The following is a 25,225-nucleotide window of genomic DNA, read 5'->3' on the forward strand; positions in this document are numbered from 1 at the left end:
GGCTAGTACCCTATTTTTCAAAAGGAGAAACATCTTGTGTTATCTCTCTGATACCACCCACGGCCTAGATTACATTTAATTAATACTTTATGTCATGAATATTCAAAAAGTACACACAATTCTGTATATATTCTGAGGTTCAGATAAAAATTGGAGAATCGAGAAAACTCATAAGAACAGGAAAACTAGGATAATACATTTCCCTTAGAAAAGATTACACAAAGGCCAGGTGTGGTGGTGTACGCCTTTAATGCCAGCACTTGAGAGACAGAGGTAGGAGGAACACTGAGTTCAAGGCCAGCCCAAGACTACACAGTGAATTTCAGGTCAGCCTACACTTCAGCTAGGCCCTACCTTGAAAAACAAACAAAAAAAGAGAAAAGATTACACAAAAGTAAGATGAATTAACTTAAAATAAATGTTACTGAGAATACTACAATGGCTGTGTTTTAGGGAGGAAAAGAGAATAAAAACAACATAATAATGAATGCCTTTGCTGTTCACAGCTCTGTTTTTACCAGACAGTAAGATCTTAGACCACTGCTAAAAGCTTTGCATTCTCGTAGACTCTTACGTTCAGATATTAATGCCATCTTTATAGAAATAAATAAAAAAGCCCTGATGGACGATGTAAAGTGCATTAGTGTTTGTGTTATCTCTTTTGGTATGAATTTAATGGGTATCTTAATAAGGAGATATAAACTAATGTCACTGATTAGGAAATCTGTCCACTCCCGTCACTTAGCATCCTCCAGTGGGGCTTGATCATGTCTGAGGGGAATTACTATAAAGCAAATGATGAATTAGTGTCGGGGGCCATGGCGCACATAAACGTGCTTTGGAGACGAAGCAATTACATCCTAGGACATCACAAGTTACAGGTCAACTCTCAAGATGGTGCAGTTGGTCCTCGGGCAGCCCTGACAACCTGGCGAAGGCCCCTGCTCAGGACCTGCTGCAACTAAGCTGTATTGATAGCTGGGCCACAGGCTTTCTTGGTTATAGTAACCTGGAAGTAACATTTATGGGTTTTAGACTCTTTTAATCTTCCAAATACCACGAAGTGATGGTTATCAGGGTTTAAGACAGGCGCATTCCGCTCAGATGATTTCATTCTTGGGAAGCGTGTCCTTAGGAAGGCTTGTCAGGAGAAGGCAAAGGCTCACGGGCCTGTAAGAAGAATCCTCAGTGACAGCGCAAACAACTTTTAAAAAAATACATTTTTTTGGCTTAGTTATACAAAGTAATTTGCTTTTTGTGGTTAGCTTAGTGGTCATAGTTCAGCCAACTTTGGATAGAGTGAACATAATTAGTGACTCAAAAATGCAGACATGGCCCCTCCCACTCTCTGCTAATTAGGTTTGATCTCCGAGCTCAGTGCGGGGGGCTTGACCTATAAGCAATAAATGCCCACAAATTCATTTACCATTAAACATTTTAAGGAATCATATGTACTTTTAGGAACACTGGAAAGAAGAGACATCTGTCTAAAACTCAGTCTCATCTATTTGGAGCTTATTTTCATATTATGTATCCTTAAAGTGGTCACAAATGTTGTTTCTAATTTATCTTCCCATAACATGAAGGAGAAAAATAAAATCCAAGCTAGTCCATACAGATTAGCTTTAAAGACTTCTTTAAAATTTCTCCCCCACCAAAAATTACCCTAAATCTGTTTCCACATCTGTAAAAATGAACACAACAGTAAAACATGAAACCACTACTATGGAGATTAGTGATAAAGAATATATATGAAAACATCCCACTCTGCATAGGGAACCAGTAAAAGCAGGCTGTCATCTGTGAAGCTGAGACAGATGAAGTACTCCAGCTTGAAAATCCTTTTCTTCTGGAATATACGACAACAAAATCCAAAATTGTTCCTGATGACCAATTACTTCTTAAAAAGTGACAAGAACTCAACTCAAACAGTGTCTCACATGGTTTTAATTGATGTTACTCTATAATTTTTAAAATATTTATTTAATTTATTTATGTAATTTATTTATGTACTAGAGAGAGAGGAAGAGGGAAAGAGAAAGCCAGATGCACATGGTGGAACATGAGTCTGGAGTCTGTTTGCAGTGGCTAGATGCCCTGGCACACCACCATATGCATCTGGCTTATGTGGCCACTGGGGAATGGAACCTGGGTTCTTTAGGCTTTGCAGGCAAGTGCCTTAACCACTCAGGCATCTCTCCAGCCCTTGTCTATAATTTTTAAAATTCATTTATTTATTTGAGGGAGGGTGAGAGAGAGAGAGAGAACACACCAAAGGGCCTGTAGTCACTGAAAAGGAACTCCAGATGCAGGTGCCACCTTGTGCATCTGGCTTATGTGGATTCTAGGCAATCAAACCTGGGTCCTTAGGCTTCACAGGCAAATGCCTTAATCTCTAAGCCATCTCTCCAGCCACCTACATTATAATTTTTAAAAATGTATTATTTATTTATTTTTTTTTAAATATATTTTATTTATTTATTAGAGGGAGAGAAAGGGGTGGGGAGGGGGACAGAGAGAGAGAGAGAGAGAGAGAGAGAGAGAGAGAGAGAGAGAGGAAGGGCACACCAGGGCCTCCAGCCACTGCAAATGAACTCCAGATTCATGCGCCCCCTTGTGCATCTGGCTTATGTGGGTCCTGGAGAATTGAACTGGGATCCTTTGGCTTTGCAGGCAAGCGCCTTAACTGCTAAACCAGCTCTCCAGCCCTATTTATTTATTTATTTATTTATTTGAGAGAGACAGAGAGAAAGAGGAAGGAAGGGAGGGAGGGAGGTGGAGGAAAAGAGAGAGAGAGAGAGAGAGAGAGAGAGAATGAGAATGGGCGCACCAGGGCCTCTAGCCACTGCAAACGAAATCCAGACACATGTGCCTCCTTGTGCATCTGGCTTATGTGGGTACTGGGGAATTGAACCAGGGTCCTTTGGCTTTGCAGGCCAGCACCTTAACCACTAAGCCATCTTCTCCAGCTCCCTACTCTATAATTTTTAATGGTAAGATATAACATATATTCAGAAAAATACATAATATACACACATGCATATTTCAAGGATGGAGACAGTAAAACAAACCATGTACAGCCACCAATTGGTCCTCAGATAGAAGCCACTGTGCCCCAGAAAGTTCCAGGGGAGCCTCTCTCTGATTCTAATCCCTTCTTTTCCCACAGATAATTGAATCTTGCTTTTCTGTATAGTTTCACTTCTCGGCACCGCTGTTTAATCTTGTTTGCTTTTGAACTACGCATGAACAGAGCGGAGTAATGCTGCATGTTTTCTACTCATTTTCTCTGCCCTGCTTTTTAACTCAGCATTTTGTTAGTGAAACTGTTTCACGGCTGCACAGTATTCCATTACATAAACATACTCTGATTAATGAAGGGCATATTGTTGATGGATGTTCGCCTGTTTCTAGTCTTTGCTAATGCGAACAGTGCTGCTCTAAACACTCGCATATGCAGATGCTCAACCTCACCCAACAATGCCAAATTACTTTTCAAAGTGATCGCTTTACATCCCCACCACTTCTGCTTTAAGAGTAACCTATTTAACATGGACTTTAATCATGTATATATTCTAAACCACATTAGTTGGAATCTTGGAGCAGCGATGCCAAAAGGAGATGGGGAAATTTACGTCAATATTATTATAGAACAATCCACGGCTAGAAAGATTGAGACGGTCAATGTCACAGGGAGAAAAGGCACGTGGTGTCACAGAATCAGAGCCGGGGCAACTCTGAAGTGGGAATACAATCTAGAGATCTTCTCAAGGCCTCAGGCTGCCTTGCAGGGCTGCCTGGGAACAAGTTGTGACTTCCCTATAAAAGCAAACCCAACGGGGACAAAGACAGAAATGCTTTATAGTAGCTTAGGTAAAGTTGAAAATACTATGTTGTTACAAAAGAGGGTATGAGCCCCCCCCCCCAACATAAATAAGTAAACTGAGGCCTTGAAAGAAATACTTCAGCCACTAAGTGGTGACACTGATCATGAAATGAACCCAGATTCACCTGTGTTTGCGTTCCTAGTGAAATCTCCCTAGCACGGGGACCTGCTATGCTTTAGAATGTAGGGGGAAAAACCCACAAATCAAAACAGAACAATATGGATGCTAATTTTACTATGAACTAAAGACTCCTGAACAGCCAAGGCAGTCTCTTTAAAACAGGAGCCTGCAAACTTTGTAATGTGTATATTCTTTGGCTTAGAAATTAGGTGCTCCCATCCTCCCTCCTTCTCTCGCTCTCCCTCTCTCCAGAGTCTCACTCTGCTGCCCACACTCACCTGGATCACCAGGTAGCCCAGGCTGGTCTTGGACTTGCTCCTATGCTCCTGCCTCAGTCTCTTGGGGATGGGCGTTCTAAATGTGAACCGTCATGCCCGACATAGTATCTACTCTAAGGAATAACTCACATACACATGTCAGTGTTTAAGTGGAAGGATGCTTATTCCCTGCCATGCTCTTCTTAGTGTGGAAAGGTTGGGAAAGGACATGAATGCTGTATCAATACAGAAACAGCCATACAACAGAACAAACTTCATATATTTACCAACTGGAAGCTGTCTCCACCATGCAGTTAAATGAAAAACAGACGTATAACAGAGTACCCAGCATAACATGATTCATACAAAATTCTATTTATCTATGTATGTACTTTTGCGTACATCTTTGGACAGACATTCACAAAGTATTAACAATGGTTATCTCTCAGTAGAGAACTCTAGTGGCCCTCCCTGACTTCCACATACTAGGGATGGAAATGAAGGCCTTACACATGTTTATTTAGCACTTTAGCACTGAGCCACATGCCCAGCCCTTAAGAGAAAAGTCTGTTATTGTTTTTAGGTGTGTGTGTGCATGGGTTTGTGTGTGTGAGGATGGGCGCGCAATGTGACCAGCACACGTGTGAGGCAGACAACAACTCCCGGTGTCGGGGCTTGCTTCCACCTGGTTTGAGTCAGGGTCTCTCATCCTCTGCTGCGTTCTCTAGGCTAGCTGACCCACAGGCTCCTGGGAGATTCTGTCTCCGCCTCCCTTCTTGCTGTAGATGTGCTGCGATTACAGATGCCTGTGCTCCTGTGTCTGGCTTTATGTGGGTTCTGGGGAACTGAACTCGGGTCTTTACACGTTCAAGGCATCGAGTGCTTTACCCACTGAGCTGATCTCCTCAGCTTTTTTGATTGTTTGTTTTTTGAGGTAAGGTCTCACTCTAGTCCAGGCTGACCTGGAATTCACTCTGTATTCTTAGGGTGGCCTCGAACTCATGGCAATCCTCCTACCTCTGCCTTCTGAGTGCTGGGATTAAAGGTGTGTGCTACCACGCACAGCTTTTTTTCTTTTTCTTTTGAGACAGGGTCTCTCTAGCTCTGGTTGGTCTCCAGTGCATAAATAATCCTTCTGTCTCAGCTTCGAGGTGTATGCTACTACCTGACATTTATTTTTCTTAATGCTCTTCTGTACTGAAAATAAGTTATACTGAAATTGGATCATATATGATAAAAATGCAATTTCCTTTTTACTTTCTTTGTTTGTTTGAGACACAGTCTCACATTGCCCATGCTATCTCAAACATTCTATGTAGATGAGGATGACCCTGAACTACTACTGATCATCCTGCCTTCATTTCACAAATTCTGGGAGTACAGGTGTGATCCACCATGATGAGCTTAAAAACTATTACTTTATCTAGAAACTAAAGGCTCAGTGATAATGTCTAAGATGTCTGGACATTTTTTCTTCCTTTATATAATAGTCTGACTGATGCAGCTAAAAACTTTCTCCTCTTTTGTAAAGTGTCTTGCTATAATCTGCTCCTACATATTTTCATCTTTATTTCATATTTATGGAATGTGGGATTTATTTTTATTTTTATTTCTTTTGAGATAATTTTACTATGTAGCCATACACAGTGGCATCAAACTCAGGAGGAGGCCTGCCTCAGCCCTCCTAGTGCAGGGATTGGAGATTATGCCACTACACCTGACTTTGGGGTCTTTCTCTCCCTCCTTTCTTCCTTCCCTCCTTTTCTCCCTCCTTCTCTTTGTCTATCTGTCTTTCTCTCTCCCTTTCTCCCTCTCTCCCTCCCTCCCTTCCTTTCTTCTTTCTTTCCATAGTTCTCCTGCCTTCCCTTTTCTCCTTTACCACCCTCCTGATCCCAGTCAGAACTTTCTACCCTCAGGGTAGGGCTTCTTAATCACAAGAAAACACTGCACTTTGCATTGTATGTTCTTAGCAAACACTTGTTCAGCATCCATAGTTTGTGCTATTCCCAGTACGATGCTCTTAACAACTCATATATGTAAACTTCTCAGTCAAGGTCATCAAATAAGAACCATGATAATCTCCATTTTACATATGAAGGGACTGAGGTACAAAGAAGTCACTTATTAAAAAAAAAAGCCCTGTAGCTATAGCAAAGGAAGCGAGATTTAAACCCAGTAGTTTAATTTTTTAAAAATATTTATTTATTTATTAGAGACAGAGAGAGAGAGAGAGAATGGGTGCACCAGGGCCTCCAGCCACTGTGCCACCATGAGCATCTGGCTTACGTGGGGTCTGGAGAACCGAACCTGGGTCCTTAGGCTTTGCAGGTATGCGCCTTAACCACTGAGCCATCCCTCCAGCCTCCTTTTCCACTTTTTACAGTAAGATAGGGTCTGTCTATGGAGACCAGGATGGTTCAAACCCCCATCTGACCTGTACCAGCATACATGGTACATTACTGACTGAAAGCCTTTCTTCTAACAGCATATAAAGCTATACAATTCCTACAAAGCACTGCCTGAATTGTATCCCACATTGTTTTTTCTTAAGTGGGGTCTTGCTATGTAACCCAAATGGCTTTGAACTCTTTAATCTTTTTGTGTCAGCCTCTTTATGCTGGGATTACAGGCATGTGCGGCCATGCCTGGCTGAGTGCTTCCTCTTAACCACTCATTTATGTTGCCTTTTTTAGTTCAGTTCATTATGAGCTGTTTGGCCTTTCACTGCTAAATTTACATTAATTAGGATAGTAATTTTATTCTCACTGAAAAATCCAAGCCTGCACTTTAAAAATGTTCTTCTCTAATAAATACCAGAATTTACATATATCATTTTCTTTTGGAGTTCATTTCTTCAAATAGCTTATATCTAAACTATGCTGGTCACTTTGATGCCAATTAAAATCAGACCAAACTCATTTTTCATAAGGCTCATAATTCATTTCATAAAGGCTTAATCATAAAAAAATATAGTCAGAATTTATATCTCCCCGTCTCCGAACCAAGCACTGACGGTCTCATTTCAGTCGGGATGCATTTTTCACATAGTTTCCTGCCAGGAGAAAAGGTCACTCACGGCGGTGCTGTGGGCAAGGCTAACCTCACTACTGAGTTAGAGAGAAGCTAAAGAGAGTTGCAAGACAACAGCATAAAGGAAGAGATAGATGTTACCAAAGATGCTAAATGACTCTTCAGCTCTTGGCCATAGGGAAAAAGAAAACCTGTTAGGTAATGTTTCTTGCAGCCAGATAAAAAGTATGGTCTCCAGATCTCAGAATGGGGCTGGTAGGCTCTCAATTTCTTGGGTCATTCAATAGCTGTGTGACTGTGCGCTGAGAACTCTCCTTTCAGAGGCTCACAACCACGCTAACACTTTCAGGGCTTTTGCAAAAGATAAAGGGGTAATATATGTGAAAGGGCTATGCACCCTAAAACAAACTATGTGACTATCAGTTACACTTGTTCTACTTTTATTGGGAAAAGATGTTCCTGGCACAGATTTCTAGTTTGAGTTTAAAGGTGAAAAGAAGTCCAATAATGTAAAAGGTCATCAAGTTATTATTTTTCATATTTGATACATCCCTAATGAGAGGGGGTACAGTGAGGGTAACTGGACCCCTGAAGGTAAAAAGGGCAGGAAAGTTTACACTTGCTAGAAATCAAAGGTGATCTGAACTTATCTCTTGCCTAGTTCCCTAGACCTATTTTTCCACAAACAGCCAGGACTCCTCCTGGGAGGGAGGTCTTTCAGATGATTTAAACATTGTGGTTGGTCAAGTTCAGCTCCTGGAACTCGGTGCTAGGGCTGGCCTCTTCCTGAGACAGTCAGGCCCTCGCTCTAACCAACCAGCTGTTCACCTGAGCCAGAAGACAGCCCACCACCACTAGAAGGTTATAAATACCTTCACAAGGAGAGGGAAGGTTCTCTGAGCACTTGGGGCTGGGCCTAGGATGGCTTAGCCAGGGCCCAGGCCTAGCTGGGAGGCCCCTGACCCTTACTCTCCACATGGGCTCCTTTATCCCCTTCAGCCACACATAGGCCCACAGCTTCCTGAACTTTCTTTTTTCTTTCCATGCTTTTTTTCCAGGCCCTCCACATGGGATCTCTGGCCACGTTGGTGCCTTTCCTTGGCTCTGTACTTCCCTCAGTAAATATAATAATTTAATAATTATTCTTCTCGGTCTTCCTTTTTATTCAATTCTTTGATTAAAATCTGAAACGAACTAGGGTTTGTGGTTCAAGGACTTTCCTGGACCTCTAGCACCCCATTACAATATCATATCAATCATACAGTGACTGAAGCCAATATGACATTAAAATGTCATAAAATGTACAGTAGGGCTGGAGAGATGGCTTAGCGGGTAAGGCTCTTGCCTGCAAAGCCAAAGGATCCCAGTTCAGTTCTCCAGGACCCACATAAGCCAGATGCACAAGAGGGTGCATGCATCTGGAGTTCATTCACAGTGGCTGGAGGCCCTGGCGTGCCCATTCTCTTTCTCTATCTCAAATAAATAAATAAATAAATAAATAAAATTAAAAATGTACAGTAAATTGGCTGACAACTGATGGGAGTTCTTTCATAAAATAAAAAAGTTAACATATAAGCAGTTTAATAATTTAAAGTATAAAAGATAGTATGATTTTGTATTTATGGATAACTATTTTTTCGATCTCAATTATAGTCATCATTTAAATGTATGTCTTTTGTCTATTTAAATAACATGGTCACTATATATGTGTGGGGAGAGAGAAAGAAGGCTAGATTGGCAGCTACAGAGTACAATCTAACTTCAAGCTAGCTTACTCTCTTAATAAATACTTATTAAAACATCAAGTACACCGAGGGAACTCACCTCGAACACACTGAAATCCAGGCTTAACAATTGGTAACTGGTCTGGGCCACAGTGGTTAGCCAAAACTGCATTTCTTATCTCCACAATTAAAGCAGCCCTTCCTCCGCACCTGTGCTTCTGCCTCCTTCATGAACCAAGGTACCCTCCCACCACTCAGCTCCCACTAAGTCCCAAAGACTTCATTCTTTCATTTCTGGTTCAGAAACCAGCCGGAGCGTGGTGCCCCACACCTTTAATCCCAGCTCTTGGGAGGCAGAGGTAGGAGGATCGCCATGTGTTAGAGGCCACCCAGAGAATACATAGTGAATTCCAGGCTAACCTGAGCTAGAGACTCCACCTCAAAAAATAAAAAATAATAATAATAAAAAGAAAGAAAAAAAAAGAAACCACACAGACAATGGAATGATAACAATGGGAATGATAACAAGAACAAATGGTCACTGCTATTTGTCATGAACAAATCCTGACCTGTAATATTATCTCAACTGTTTAAGAAAACAGGGGCAGAGATAGTGCAGAAAGTATTTGTGAATGCTGAGGTTATAGATAATTAGCTCTATCCTTTCTTAGAATTTTCCAAGTTTTAATTTTATTTATTTATTTAATTATTATTATTATTATTATTATTTTTGGTTTTTTGAGATAGGGTCTCTGTCTAGTCCAGGCTGACCTGAAATTCACTATGGAGTCTCAGGGTGGCCTTGAACTCACAGAGATCCTCCTATCTCCGCCTCCCGAGTGCTGGGATTAAAGGCGTGTGCCACCACGCCCGGCTCCAAGTTTTTAGAATTGGCACATTTTTAAGAGAAAGAGAGGGAAGAAGGGGAGAGGAGGCAGCCAGGCCAGTGCTTTCCCTCAGAGCCACATGCCGGAAAGGAAGACACAGGTGATGCTAGCATAAGGACAGGCATGTATATTAATGGGGAAAAATTCAGAGCTTAGAAGTAAAATTTCACATTTATAATAAAATTCTTTGGTAAGAGTGCCAAGACAATTTAAAGGGTGGTGTGGAGTGGTCTCTTCAACACATTTCTGGGACAAGTGGATATTACGTATAAAACAATAAACACAAAAATTAATTCAAATGGACCACAAGCCTACAAGGAAGAGGGAAAACACACAGAGACACAGAAGGAGGCTGCAAGTAAATCTCCTTGACCATGGCTAGGCCTGCTCACATACTGGCAGCACAGGCGAGACAGGAGAACCCGAGATAAGACTGGACATCATTAAAATGGAAAAGCCTGCTGCGTCCACAAACATAAGACACTAAAGAGACAGCCTGGAGAATGGGAGAAAATATTTATAAATCTAGTATTAGAGAAAGGACTTGTATCCGGAACACACAAAGACCTCTTCCAACTCAACAACGTCAACCAACCCAATTTTAAAATGAGCAAAGAGTCTGAATAGGCCAAGCTCCACAGAAGATATACAAGTGACAGGTAAGTACTTGAAAAATGCCCAACGTCATTAGAATAAAGTCAAATCAAAACCGCAGTGAGACACCACAGTGCAGCTAGTAAGATGGCTAGCATCAAAAAGACAGAAAATAACAAGTGTTGGCAAAGATACCAATACACTGGAACTCTTACACACCGCTGAAAGGAATGTAAAGTGGAGGAGCATTAGAAGAGGAAAAAAAGAAAATGCAGTTATACAGCTCAGCAATTCCACTTCTAAATACATACTCAAATAATGAAAAATATATGTGTTCATAAAAGCTGTACGAAAATGTTCACAGCAGGAGTATTCTTAAGAGCCAAAAATGGAAACAATCTAGATGCATATCAACTCATGAATGGATAAAACGTGGCTCGACCCTATACGTCTGTCTTCTAATTGCCAACATGATTTGGCAATAAGGAGGAATGACTGACAGATGGTTTCAACATGGGTGAGTCTTAAGCCTATGCTAAGCAAAAGAAGCCAGTTATGTAACAGCCCCCCTCCCATTTTATGATTGCAATGGTAAGAAATGTCCAGAACAGCCAAATCCGTGGAAACAGAAGACAGACTAGTAGCTGATGAGGGACGAGGGCAGTACTGAGGGTAAGGGGCACATTTCTTTTAGAGGCAATGAAAATGCACTTAAGCTTCCGATGGCAGTAGGAGCACTATTTGATAAACGTACTAAAAGCCAGTGCATTTTATACTTTAACAAGAGTAAGTTGGGGGCTGGGAAGATGGTTCAGTGGATAAAGTGCTCGCCGTGCAAGCATGGGGATCTGTTTGGACCCCAAGCACCTAGGTAGGGGGCACAGGGGCTCACCTGTAATTCCAGGATCAGAACAGGTAGACAGGGACCCTGAGGGCAAGCTAGAACCATACATATACATTCACCACACACATACACACAAAAGAGTAAATTGTGTGGTATGCTAGTTATATCTCAGTTAAGTCCCCCACACACACTTTTTTTTGTATGAGCTTTCAGGGCTGGGGAAATGGCTAAGTTTAACCCTAGTACTTACATAAAAAGCCATGTATGGCTGCACATGCCTGGCAAACCAGTGCTTATAGGGGCAGAAACGGGAGGCAGGCTGGGGCTCACTGGTCAGCCAGTCTAACCAAAAATTATCATGAACTTTCAGCATCAGTGAGAGACCCTGTCTTGAGAAGAGAAGACAGACAAGCGACGAGGAAGGACACCTGACATCCTCCCCTGGCATCTGCACATGTGCACAGACATGTGGCATGGACCACTCTGTCCAAATGAGTGTCCAGTACATTGCTGGCAAACCTTGTAGGCAGTGTGGGGTATAATCTGACTATTAAAACATCCTTGGAATGTATGCTCTTGATTCCCATAGGAATTACAAATTAAAACTGTATTTTCTCCCCATGTACCGTGTATGTTGGACTGTATGTTGGAGAAATATGCATAAATTCAAGCTGGTGGTAAGCTGGCATGGATCCCTTCTAAATATCTGTGCACCGTGGGCTCCAGAACAGTCAAGTTTTAGAGAAAGCCCATGTCTTTGGCAGAATAGGGGTTGTTTGGAAGGAGATATTACCTTTTCTTCCTATGAGCCTTAAAATAATTTGCAAAGATAAAAAGACAGAGTAAGAAGAAAGGAGGCCATGGAGGTCTTAGGCTCTAATCACTGTTCTACTTAATTCTCATCTGAGAGGAGAGGTCATCTGTAAGGCAGACATAACCTTCTGTGCACTAACCACCAAAGGGGATTGTAGAAAGACCCAAATTTAAAAGAAAAGATAGGGCTGGAGAGATGGCTTAGTGGCTCAGGCACCTGCCTGCAAAGCCTAAGGACCCATGTTCTACTCTCCAGATCCCACATTAGTCAGACACATAAAGGTGAGGCAAGTGCAAGGTCACACATGCCCACTAGGTGGCACAAACACCTGAAGTACGACTGCAGGGTCTGAGGCCTTCATGTGGCAATTCTTTCTCTCTCCTCTCTCTCTAAAAAATAAAAATAAAGAAAAGAAAAGAATGATGTCCATAATATTAGTGAGAGATAAGCAGATCTGACTTCTCTGTATCTGGCTGGTGTTCTTGTCAATCTAAGGAACGTAACACAGGGGCAGCTCAATTTCTCATCTCTAAAGACAGGTCTGGCCAGCATTCTTCAGTGGGTATGGAGGGAGCTACCCGAGCAGAAGTATGCCGATGCCCTCACATTCAGCCCAGATGTACATTATCACTACTATCTGTAAATGATACCTTTAAAGCCTTAAACCCGCAGTTCTTGAGCTTTGGGGCAAAGAGAGCAGAGGAGTGGCTTAAGAAAACCCAAAAGTAATAGTAAAGAATCCACACAGAGCTGCTGGCTGTCTGACGTGGACCGAGCTATAATACTGGAATTCAAACTGGTAGGTCCTGTATAATGTTTCCACATCTGGGGATTGACACATGTGTCTTGCTTTATCAGACTATGAATAATTGAGGGCTTTCATGGGAAATCTGGATGGCCACATGTGTAGGTGTGCAGTTCAAATGTTTTAGTCTCAAAGTTCCTTTATGCTCCTAAAAATCACTTAGGACTCCAAAGGCCTTTGTTTATATGGGTCACATATGTTAAGATTCACCATGCTGGAGACTAAAATTAAGAAACTTGAGTTACTAATTCATTTAAAAATAACAATAAAAATCTATTATTTGTTAATAGAAATGCTTGTAACAAAAATGAGTATATTTTCAAAAAAATTAGTGAGATGAGTGTCGCTATTTTATATTTTTTGCAGATCTCTTTTGCAATGTCTAGGCATAACAGAAAACAGCTGAAGGCTCATGTTTTCTTCTGCATTCATTTTGTTACCATATGTTGTTTTGTAAGAAAATTCACCCTTCTACAGATCCACAGCTGGAAAAGAGAGAAGTATTTTAATGGCCTTTGCAAATAATTACAAATATTCTTTGATACTACTTCCAAACTCATCAAGTAATAGTTTTCATTTGAAAGGTTAGTAGCAATGCAAAATCTGAAACCCTACTAAAAATTTTTCACACTTCAGTACATGAAGCATCCATTGGTCTTTCTTGTATTTTGACCACTTAGAAAACATTGGCTTGCTGATAAATATGTATATTATATGTACACATACATGCACCAATACATTACAAAATATTTTTAAAAATCATGTATTAATATCACCATCAATCTTATTAAAACATCTGTAAGTAACGACTAGGAAATGTCATGGTTGCAAATGAAAGCTGTTTTCTTTCCCCTTTGAGACAGGGACTGACAATACAGCCTGGTCTAGAACCACTATATACACCAGGCTGCCCTTGAACTTGCAGCAATCCTCCTGACTCCTCTCTGTGTGCTGGGATTACAGATGTGTACCACCATCCCTGGGTCTATGAGTCTGTTCTTAATTTTCATTCGAAATCTTGAATTTTATCATCAGACGATTTCCTTTAAAAAGTGACTGACTCACTTCATTCACTTTTGTGAAAATGTTTGTCAAATACCTAAGTCTGAATCACCACGGTTTGCCAGTCGTTCTGTGAAGCCAAGACACTGTTCTATAAGAAACAGCCATTCCTCTGCAGTCCAACTGCGCAAATGCTTCATGCGCAATCCATTTCCACCACACCAACTCTTGAAAAGACGTGCACTTGGTGAAGAGTTCATAAACTTAACGGATCGTCTTGCTTTGCCATGAACATGTAGTGACCTTGCGAGTGGTCCCGCAGAACAGCAGGATCAAGCTCTTTGGTCTTGATACAGTCTAAGGAGTCAATAGGGTTTTGTTTGTTTGCTTTTAAGGTAGAGTCTCACTTTAGCCAAGGCTGACCTGGAACTCACTCTGTAGTTCCAGGCTGGCCCCAAACACTCGGCAATCCTACCTCAGCCTCTTGAGTGCTAGGATTAAGGGCGTGTGCCTCCTTCCACACCTGGCAAAGGGGCCAACAGTTTTAACTACATGTTCTTGCATCATTGTGCAAATGTTGGCAGGAAAAAACATCTTATTTTTGTTATGAAGATATCCCTGTCCTCCAGGACCCACTGAGGATCTGTGGATTGCCACAAAACGAGCCACCAGCTGCACTGCTGCTTCGGGAGTAACAGCAGCCTTTGTCACTCCACTGCACGCTACTGGACTGTTCACATAGAGCTCTTCTCAAATCTAAGAGCTCAGTGTGAGCCTAAAAAATATTACTTACTCGCTTCACTTTCTTCAAATCTCCTACTCATTTTGCATGCGTGAGTAGTGTGTATGCACACGCGTGTGAGTGCTTGTGGCAGCCAGGGGTGGATGCAAGGGCCTTGTAATGAAGTCAGAGCTCACTACGTCAGCAGGATTAGCTGGCCAGCATGCCCCAGGTCCCCCGTCTCTCCAGTGACGGGGTTATAGGTGTGCGGCTCTTATGCGGGTGCTGGGGAACTCAGGTCCTCATACTTGCCTGGAAAGCATTTTACAGACTAAACCATCTTCCTAGGCCTATACTTTATTCAAATGTTAAATGTGCTTAATGCCTGTACAAATGGTCCCTTCATCCTCAAATTAAAAGGGTATTCACAATACAGTATGAACTGTGATAAAGCTAGAAGTCATGAGTACCAAAACTTTTTTTGTTTGTTTGTTTTGAGGTAGGGTCTCACTCTAGCCCAGACTGACCTGGAATTCACTCAGTAGTCTCAGGGTGGCCTCGAACTCACAGTGATCCTCCTACTCCTGCCTCCCAAGTGCTGGCATTAAGGACGTGCGCCACCATGCCCAACTTTAAAACTCTATTTTGTAAGACAAATACTGAGCATGTCCTTTTCCCTGCTCTCTTCTGTAATACATCTGAAAAGGGAAGTCTGGAATAGCAACAAAATCAGAGGTTCACATATTGGCCACAAGTAGGCCCAAAGTCCAGATAATTCCCACCTTTTTTGATTTGTCTTATTTTTGAGACAGAATATCATGTATTGCAGGCTGGCTTGAACTTGTATCCAACAAAGGAGACCTTGAACTCCTGATCCTCTTACCTCTACCTCCATAATTCTGGGATACAGGTGTGTATTTTTTTCTCACCTAATCAGGAGTTCAAAGTCATCTTTGTCTGCATAGCAAGTTCAAGGCCAGTCTGGGCTATGTGATTATTTGTCTCCAAAGAATCTCCCATCGCCTCAAATAAATGCACAGTTCAACAGTCCCACAAAACAAATATTTTTTTTGTTTTGTTTTTTCGAGGTAGAGTTTCACTTTAGTCCAGGCTGACCTGACATTCACTATGTTGTCTCAGGGTGGTCTCGAACTCATAGTGATCCTCCTATCTCTGCCTCCCTGGTGCTGGGATTAAAGGTGTGCACCACCACGCCCAGCAACAAATACAAATTTTTAAAACCCACGTCTCTGGGCTGGGGGCATGGCTCAGTGGGTAAGGTGTTTGCCATACGAGCCTGAGTGCCCGAGTCAGATCCTGGAACCATGGAAACAGTGGTCATCCTGGTATGCCTACGGTGAGATAGGAGACAGAGACGGAACCGTCCAGCAGCTTGCCAATGCAACAGTGAATGAGACACCCTGCCTCAAATATGGTGGAAGGCAAGGAATGACCCCCAAATTATCCTCTGATCTCCATATGCATGCTGTGCACGTGTGCTCCTGCATCCACACATGAGCACACACCTCTCCTTGTAACCCCTCCCCAAAGCCAACAGCAAAAGTTCAAGGGTTCTTCCCTTAATCCCACACGTCCTTTCTAGTTAACACAGTGGTTATGCCTTCCTTCTAGAAATTCACTTCCTTTTAATTTCCAAACCATTACTGTCTTCATTTTCCCCTTATCCACTGGACAAGCCTTTCAGTCTTGGCCGGCCTGTCCTCCTGCAGTCGGAGTTAACTTCTCCGGCATCAGGCCATCTACGTGTTTCTCTTTCAGTTCTGCCTTGCCGCTGGTTCGCCTCATCTGGCTCCACGGCTTTAAGCGATGTCTCCAGGTTGATGGCCCCAGATTTCCGCCTCCAGTGCTACAGTGCTGCGCTCCAGACCCATCTCTCCTGCTGCTCACCTAAGAGTGCCACTTGGATTTGTTTCTCTTCTCCCCCTCCGACTCCTCCTCCCTATCAACATGGGTGCACATATCTGTATGCACATGTGGGCACGTGCATGTGGGTACATAGGTGGGTATATGTGCCACAGAGCCCATGTGGTGGTCTGAGGACAACCTTAGGGTGTTTGTCCTTGTCTTCCACTTTGCTTGAGACAGGGTCTCCCTTGGTATTTTGTTTTTGCCACTTTGTGGAGCTTCAAGGTTCTCCTGGCTCTGCCTCCCATTGCCATAGGCTCACTGGGAACAAAGGCACCTGGCTTAATGTGAATGCTGGGGGATTAGACCCAGGCCAGCAGCCTTGCAAGCAGGTGCCTTTAACATGGAGCCATCTCCCCAGACCTTCAATTTGGAATTCCAAAAAGCTACTCAAACTTCATACTACCAAAGCTGATCGTCGGATTTCCTCACCTCATCGCCCGGGCTCTTCCCCATTTAAACAAACAGCATTATGTCCAGTCGCTGACACACAAGCCTGGGAGTCATCCTGGAGAATTTATTTCCCCCTCATCTCCCATATGCAGCCCATGAGTTCATTCCCACAATACACCTCAAATCTGTCTACTTTTCTCCAGCTTTATCTCTGTATCCTGGTCTAGGCCACTATTCATCCTCAACTGCTCTTCTGAAACAACCTGCTAACTAACTGGTAACTTTGTTTCAATTCTAGTCACTTACAGCAGCAAATGACTAGAATAAGCAAATCCTTTCATGCCACTTTCATATTTAGATCGTTCATTCCTAGCGTCCACATGTATTTAGAATAAAACCTTTCTCCTATGATCTCTGAGGTACATGACCCCTTCCCTGGCAACCTTTGCCCCTCAGCCACGTTAATCTTCTGTTACTTAAACACAAACAAGTCCTACCCCAGGGCCTTTGCTCCTGCTGTTCCCATGGTCTTGGGGGACATTTTGTTCCCTGAGTTTTATAGGGCTGGTTCCTTGTCATCACCCACATGTTAGCTCCAGTCACTTCCTCAGTAAACCTTATTTAGTATCTTGTTTCTGTTACATCACTTAATTAATTTCTAGCACATCACTTACCACAATCTCAAATACACACGTCTCTTTCCCATTCAATTAGAAGTCTAATGAGGCAGGGACCTCTTGCTTCTCTCCTCCTCCTCCTTTCTCCTCTCTCTTTTCAGGGTTGAACCCAGGGCTTTGTACATACTAGGCAAGTACTATACTACTGAGCTATACCCCCAGTTCTCTTTAAAATGATTTTATTTTGAGATAAGGTCTTCCTAAGCTGTCCACATTGGCTTCAAACTTGGGGTTCTCCTGACAGCCTCCTGAGGAGGTGAAATTCCAGGTATATGCCGCCAAACTCAGCTTCCTCCCTTCCCTTCTTCTTTTCCTCCTTCCCTCCCTCCTTTTTTCTCTCCTCTCTCTCCTCCCTCCCTGCTTCCATTCCTTTCTTTTCTTTTCTTCTTCTTCTTTTAAAAATTGAGGTAAGGTCTCACTCTAGCTCAGGCTGACCAGGAATTCACTATGTAGTCTCAGGGTAGCCTTGAACTCATGGTGATGCTCCTACCTCTACCACCCAAGTGCTGGTATTAAAGGTGTGTTCCACACCATGCCCGGGTTCCTCCTTCCATTTATTTTAAAAATACCTTTGTTGAGATATAATTAACACAGAATATAATTCAACAATTTAAGTGTATATACTGGGTTTTGATACATTAAAAAATTGTAGTATATTACATAGCAACACCTCTCCCTAGTAACCTTTCATGTAATCTACCTCCTGACTTTTGACCCCCTCGATCCCCCGCATAAGGCAGCATCAGGGGTCTTTTCTGTCTTACTCCTTGCTCTGTCTGCTGAAACCTACCTCAGCGAACTCAGGAGATGTTCCACAAACCAAAAAGAAAAAAATTAATTTTTGTAATTAAAAAAATTTTTTTTTCTTTATTTGAGAGAGAGAAATAGGCAGGGAGAAAAAGGGTGGGGGGAGAATGGGCACATCAGAGCCTCCAGCCACTGCAAACCAAATTCAGATGCATACATCCTCTTGTGTATCTGGCTTACATGGGTCCTAGGGAATCAAACCTGGGTCCTTTGGTTTTGTAGGCAAGTGCCTTAAACACTAAGCCATTTTTCCATCCCATAACTTCTTTTTTTTTAACTTTATTTCATTTTATTTGTTTGAGGGATAGAGAATGGAGGGATAGAGAGGGAGAAAGAGGCAGATAGAGAGAAAGAGAATAAGTGCAATAGGACATTCAGCCCCTTAAAAAAATGAACTCCAGACGCATGTACCACCATGTGCATCTGGTTTACGTGGGTCCTAGGGTATCAAACCTGGGTTCCCCTGGATTTGCAAGCAAGTGCTTTAACCACTAAGCCATCTCTCCAGCCTTGTGATGTGTGTGTGTGTGCGTATGAGTGTACCAAGAATCTTGCCACTGCAAATAAACTCCAGACACATGTGCCACTTTTTGCATCTGGTTTTACATGGGTACTAAGGAACTAAACATGGGATGGCAGGCTTTGCAAGCAAGTTCCTTTAATCTGATGAGCCATTTCCTCAGCCCTAACCAATATATACTATAACATAATAAAATGATAATAGCCAAACTGGTTTTTTTTGTATAGTAGGAGTACCTAAAATTATCTCATAATAAATTCTCAGTCTATGATACTATAATCCTCAACTGTGTATTACGCTGCTGGATTCATTCATCTTACCTAACTTCAGATCTGTACTTGACCAATTTCTCTCTATTTGTTGCCCATCTTAGCCCTTGGTAAACACTGTCTAGATTTTGCTTTCGTTTATTTGTTGTTTTAAAGAAAGATTCTACATGTAAGCAAGCCGTGCAGTGTTTGCTATTGGCACATGGTGATCTCACTGAGCCTCATGCTGCCCAGGCTCATGCGTGTGGACAGGAACACAGCGTTTCCTTTTCAAAGGCTGAACAATGTCTCATCTTGTGGGTGTGAGTATGTGTGGACACATGACATACAAGTACTTTATCCATTCGAGATCCTTCTCAGCCTCAGTTTCAGATTTCTCACGGTGTTCTATCATGATTCATCCCCTGACAAGCGTCTCCCTAGGACATACAGTGTCTCAGGTGCCACGTCTGCTTGCTAATGGAACATCATGACAGGCGACACAGCTATCGTTTCTGCCTCAAAGAACTTTTCAGTTCCTTTCTATGCGAATGTCACCTTTGATTCAGTGCACTTTTAAGACGTGTACTAAATATATAATACATGCATAAAATGATGACTTCGTGGAAGTAAGGGGATGTTTGCGACGCCTGTCAGATTACATGACACCATACTTGAGTGACGAAAGTCAAAAGTCATATTTGTCTTCACATCCACTTAGATCTTTGCAGGTGATGACGAAGACCCTGTGTGTCTATGATGCTCTGCACAAGCACCAAGTGAGCGAGGGCGCTGCCACGCTCGTCCACTACTTCCTGTGCTCTAGGAATTAAGTCACACTGCTGTGTTTTGCCCAGGTTCTAGTATGATGTGCTTACAAGTTTATTGATGATTACATAGGACCTTGCTATCTATCTATCATCTATTTAGTACTGGGGTTGAAACCAGGGCTGTGTGAATGCCAGGCAAACACTTTACCACTGAGCTACAGTCCTAGCCCTGGACCTCATTTTTTAAAATTAGTGCTAATTACATTATACCTGCATTACATATGTGTGTGTGTATATATGGAGAGAGAGAGAGAGAGAGAGAGAGAGAGAGAGAGAGAGGGACCATCAGCTCAAACTGGGCTAGAACTAATGAAGTTCAGGATAGCCTCAAACTCACAGCAATCCTCCTGCCTCATCCTCTAGGATGATGGGATTACATGTATGAGTCACAGTGCCTTGTCTATGCCTGAATTCTCAAAGTATTGCCTGCTGACCAACAAAGAAAGCTATTTCCACCTGCAGGGACTGTAACCTGGTAAGTATTAGCAGCTGGTGCTGAAAACAAGTCATTTGCTGGACTCTTTCAATACCTATTCTGGGATAGGGACTCTCTCTCTCTCTCCCCCTTCAGACAGCAGTAACACACAGGGGGTCAAGAAGGCCTGACCAGAACTCTCCACTCTTCACACAACACTTGAGGACTTCTCCTTAAAGGCCTGTCTTTCTAAGCCTGTGCTTTCAAAATGTGGGCTGGACTGATCCCAAACACTGAAGTAACAAATATTACTAAGTTCTGTCATTTCCTCTACCAGAAAAGTGATTTTACTACTACTTCTGGTTGCGATGAAAGGTCCTATTGACTATTCAAGTCCTCAAGCAAAGTTATGGATGCAGTATTAAATGACTTCACTCCTTTCTCGTTGGCACTTTAACACATGCCAACGCTTTCATCCACCTCCACCAACCTGGCTTATAAGTGATGGAGGTGGGACAGCTTCAGTGGTATGATTTGTTCACATTTCTAGAGACGAGGCACAACTGAGGCTGGCTGAGAAGAGACACTCTGCTGTGAAAGCTCGCCTTAGTAGATGTAAACAACTCTCCCCAAGCCGGAGAGATCCTACTGCCATACAACTTGGTTACAAACCCTCATCACGAATGATTCTTGGATTTGTTACAAATCAAGAGTGGAAAAGTGATGGCAGTCAAGTCAAGGTCAAAAAGGAAACTGTCCCCATGTGTCTTGTGGTCACAAACTTGCTAAGACTTTCTCTCTGGATGCTCAGAGGGGGCTTCCTGAGCAAATTTTGAAATCCAAGAAAGGCTGTTTTGAAGAAGTTTCATGTTTTCTCATTTCAAAACTGCTACAACAATGATGAAAAGGACCACAGAGAGCAAGATACTTGCTTCTTATGGATATAGAGTGGTTCACCTGTCGATCTTCACACACAGAAACACGCATGTGCAGACATACACAATCAGTTTACAAAGAGTTCAAAGTTGGAGATACAAAATTACCACAAACAGTCCACTTCTTTTTTAAATTATTTTAATATTTTTATATATTTATTTGAGAACGACAAAAAGAGAGAGAGAATGGGCACACCATGGCCTCCAGCCACTGCAAATGAACTCCAGATGCGTGTGGCCCCTTGTGCATATGGCTAACGTGGGTTCTGGGGAATTGAGCCTCGAACCAGAGTCCTTAGGCTTCACAGGCAAGTGCTTAACCGCTAAGCCATCTCTCCAGCCCACAAGCAGTCCACTTCTTATGTAAATGTGAACAAAACTAGTTTGGCATATTTGTAGTCAAGAAGGAAGTCAGAGGCGACTTGGGAAGTGCCCCTCAAAAGAGACCAAGGGGGCACTTGAGCTGTGAGCTGGTGTAGAGTGCCAACTCTCCTGTTTCCCAGTGCACAGTCAGCCTCCACTTGGTCTGTAAACTGTTTCCTTTAGCATCTCCTCACACCACCTTCTGCACTCCTACTGGGCCCTGGAGAAGATGTGAGTATGTACGTTCACGCGTGTACATGTGGGCTGGCACGAGTAAGCTTAAAGCTGAGATTTATGAGGAAATCCCGCCCTGTGGCAGGGACAGCCCAGAAACTTTCAACAGCCTTTTCCACCCGCAGTAGTTCCCTGCAGGGGCAGGAGACAAGACTGCTGAATTCAGACCAGGACTTAAACTGACAATAATTTTACTCGCAGAGCGAGGCCTGCCATAGCCATGTGCTGTCCCCACTGTGGCTGCCCCCACTGCATGGACTAGAGAAGTCACTGGTATTCACGTCATCATTCTTCCCACAAGCTTGGTCTGGGTACTTCCGCACTAGTCTGCCTTTTCCGTGGGTTGACCCAACTGTGATCAGCAGTGTGTGAGCCAGACTAGAGGGACTTAACATGAAAGTCCTGCTTCATGGTCTGAAATACTTATCTGCCAAAGGGAGTGGCTGGGCGTGGTGGCGCATGCCTTTGATCCCAGTACTTGGGAGGCTGAGGTAGGAGGATCGCTGTGAGTTTGAGGCTAGCTTGACAGTACATAGTGAGTCCTACCTTGAAAAAGAATTTTTTTAATGGCAGGAGGGAAAGCATCAGAGGCAAAAGACTAGCGCGTGGAAAGGTGAGTCGTGGGCAGAGCCTGGGTGGAAAGCTGCCGCCACGGAAGAGACCCGGGCTGGAGCAACGCCGACAGGAAAGCAGTGTGATCTGAGCACGCCGAGTGTGGATTAGGAAAACAAGTGGTTAATGCGGGCTGCCAACCAGAAACCTGACCGATTTCAGAAAAGGATAACAATCTTAATACAAACCAGATTAAAACAACCCCACATTAAACTAAGGTTGGTTGAGAGGAAGAAAAGCAAAGATAACACCAGATGGAAGAATAATTCTAGGTTGATCAGACATGAATAAGGAAATTGCTAAGCCTTTAGGTTCATATGGATAAAAGACTATGGAGGCTCATAAAAGCAAAAGCAGCCCAAACCTTATTATGTCTATAAAATGGGAAGGTCCAAGGACACAGCTGATAATGTCTTTAGGTAACTGTGGACCTGTGTCCACATGATGTTCCAGGTGGAGGGATGTCTAGGCAAATACAAAGCACTGATGCTAGTCTTCCTTGCAACTAAAAACATTTGTGGAACGTCCACCTCTTGAAGAAGAGCCAAGTGTGCTAAAGAAATGCTGTGTAGTTCTCTCAAGAAAACACAAACTCAGGCACCTGACAGTATTACCATGGCCTGTGGAAAACCATTATTCAAGTGGGGTATGAGCTGACGTGATGCTGAAGGAGCCACGAAGAGCCAAGATGCCTTGGAAGGAACATATGCTTGGCCTTTTCCTTTGGGTCTTGGATAATGAGGTGAGGAGACCATTATGGACTTGCCAAAAGCACTAAACTTTTACTCCATAAACAATAATGCAAAATGAGTCCCTAGAAGTGGTCGAAGAGAAGAAAGCTATTACCAATCAGGCTGTGGAGCCAAGAGATTATGCAGACCACACACTCAAGCAAGTATAAGCCTACCAGCAAGACAGAACACAGAAGACAACTTCCAGAGTTTAGCAGGATTCCAACTTGTACACTGCTTATCGGTATTCATTTAAATGACCCAGAATGCGATGGCGGTAAAACAAAACAAAAACGCATTGTCTGAGTAACAGGTAAATAAACTGTTGACTGTGGCACTTCATTATGAGGAAAGAGGGGCCACAACCCCAGGAAGGACAGCAGGAGCAGAGAGGAGTCACTTACCTGTGCTATGTTTTTGTTCAGAAGGTAGACACCATAATCAAACTGTAACTTCTCTCCTCCTTTTGGATATAGTGGAAACCTAAGGAAGGTAGAGAAAGATGAGAAGTTTTCAAACTTGAGTCAACATAATCTCCAATGTTGCCAGCGGCTGACGTTTCTTAGACGCGGCACGCACATCTCATGACACTCGCTGGTGGCGCTGCCATCTACAGCCACCCGCGTGGGAGCCACATCAGAACAGTGGCTGTTTTCTTCCCAGGGGAACATTGAACAGACCACACGACAAGGTGCTGATATACAAGCGATGCACCATCTCCAAGGAGCTGGGGCCACTGCTTCCTGCTCACATGTCATCACCTTCCAGCTTAAGAATAAGATCCCCAAATCTTCCTTCTGATACCTTGCACCTGACATTCCAACTTGTGCTGAATGGGAAAGGAAGGTTAAAGGGTGGAAAACCCGACTTAAAAGCAAAATGTAAGACTTTTGTTTCTCTTATGATCCCTCAAAATTAGCGCCAACAGGACCCACGATTCATTGAAAATTCCTCTCCTTTGCAGAGATGGCTATTTGGAAGCCACTTCCGGGCAATGCACAACTGCACACTACTGTGACCTGCTCGCTGCGGTAACGGGGTGCGAGCCTGAGCCCCACAGAGACTTTTCAGGAAAGCTGCACACCGGCCTGTGTGCTAGCCCTTTCTTCGGATTCTCAAGGTCAAGCATAACCACAATCATCTGAAACAGATTTTTCTTTTTTGTTTTTAAAGATTTATTTTTATTTATTTATTACAGACAAAGAAAGGGAGAGAGAGAGAGATAGAAAATGAGAATGGGCACACCAGGGCCTCTAGCCACTGCAAATGAACTCCAGATGCATATGCCACCATGTGCATCTGGCTTATGTGGGACCTGGAGAATCGAACCTAGGTCCTTAGGCTTCCCAGGCATGCGCCTTAGCCAGCAAGCCATCTCTCCAGCCCTGTTTGTGTTTTCTTAATGCCACCATTCTGAGTGGGTGAGATGAAATCTCAATGAGGTTCTAATTTGCATTTCCTAGATGGCTAAGGGTGCTGCGCATTTTTCATGTGTAGTGGCAATTTATACATCATCTTTTGAGAACTGTTTGTTGCTTTCAATTGTCCATTTTTAATTTTTTTAAAAATTTATTTGCAAGCAGAGAGTGAGAGAGATAAAGAGAAGAGACAAAGAGAGAATGGGCATGCCAGGGCCTGTAGCCACTGCAAACTAACTTCAGACGCATGTGCCTCTTGTGCATCTGGCTTATGTGGGTCCTGGGGAATCAAACCTGGGTTCTTTGGCTTCACAAGCAAACGCCTTAACTGCTAAGCCATCTCTCCAGCCCATCAATTGTCCATTTTTATACACATGGCTAGTGGGAGTGTAAAGTGGTACAGCCACTATAGAAATCAGTATGGAGGTTAC

General features: G+C 42.9%; 1 protein-coding gene across 2 annotated transcripts in view; it reads right to left on the bottom strand.

The window, feature by feature from the left end:
- Uvrag (UV radiation resistance associated) overlaps positions 1-25,225 on the bottom strand; it is a 365,773-nt gene that overhangs the window by 58,559 nt on the left and 281,989 nt on the right. For both annotated transcript variants that reach the window (XM_045145963.1, XM_004656260.3), the window contains one exon: positions 23,781-23,859. In XM_045145963.1, coding sequence (XP_045001898.1) covers positions 23,781-23,859 — 79 coding nt within the window. The remainder of the gene's footprint in view (positions 1-23,780; positions 23,860-25,225) is intronic.

This window comes from Jaculus jaculus, chromosome 3, assembly GCF_020740685.1.
Source record: "Jaculus jaculus isolate mJacJac1 chromosome 3, mJacJac1.mat.Y.cur, whole genome shotgun sequence".
NCBI classification, from domain to species: domain Eukaryota; kingdom Metazoa; phylum Chordata; class Mammalia; order Rodentia; family Dipodidae; genus Jaculus; species Jaculus jaculus.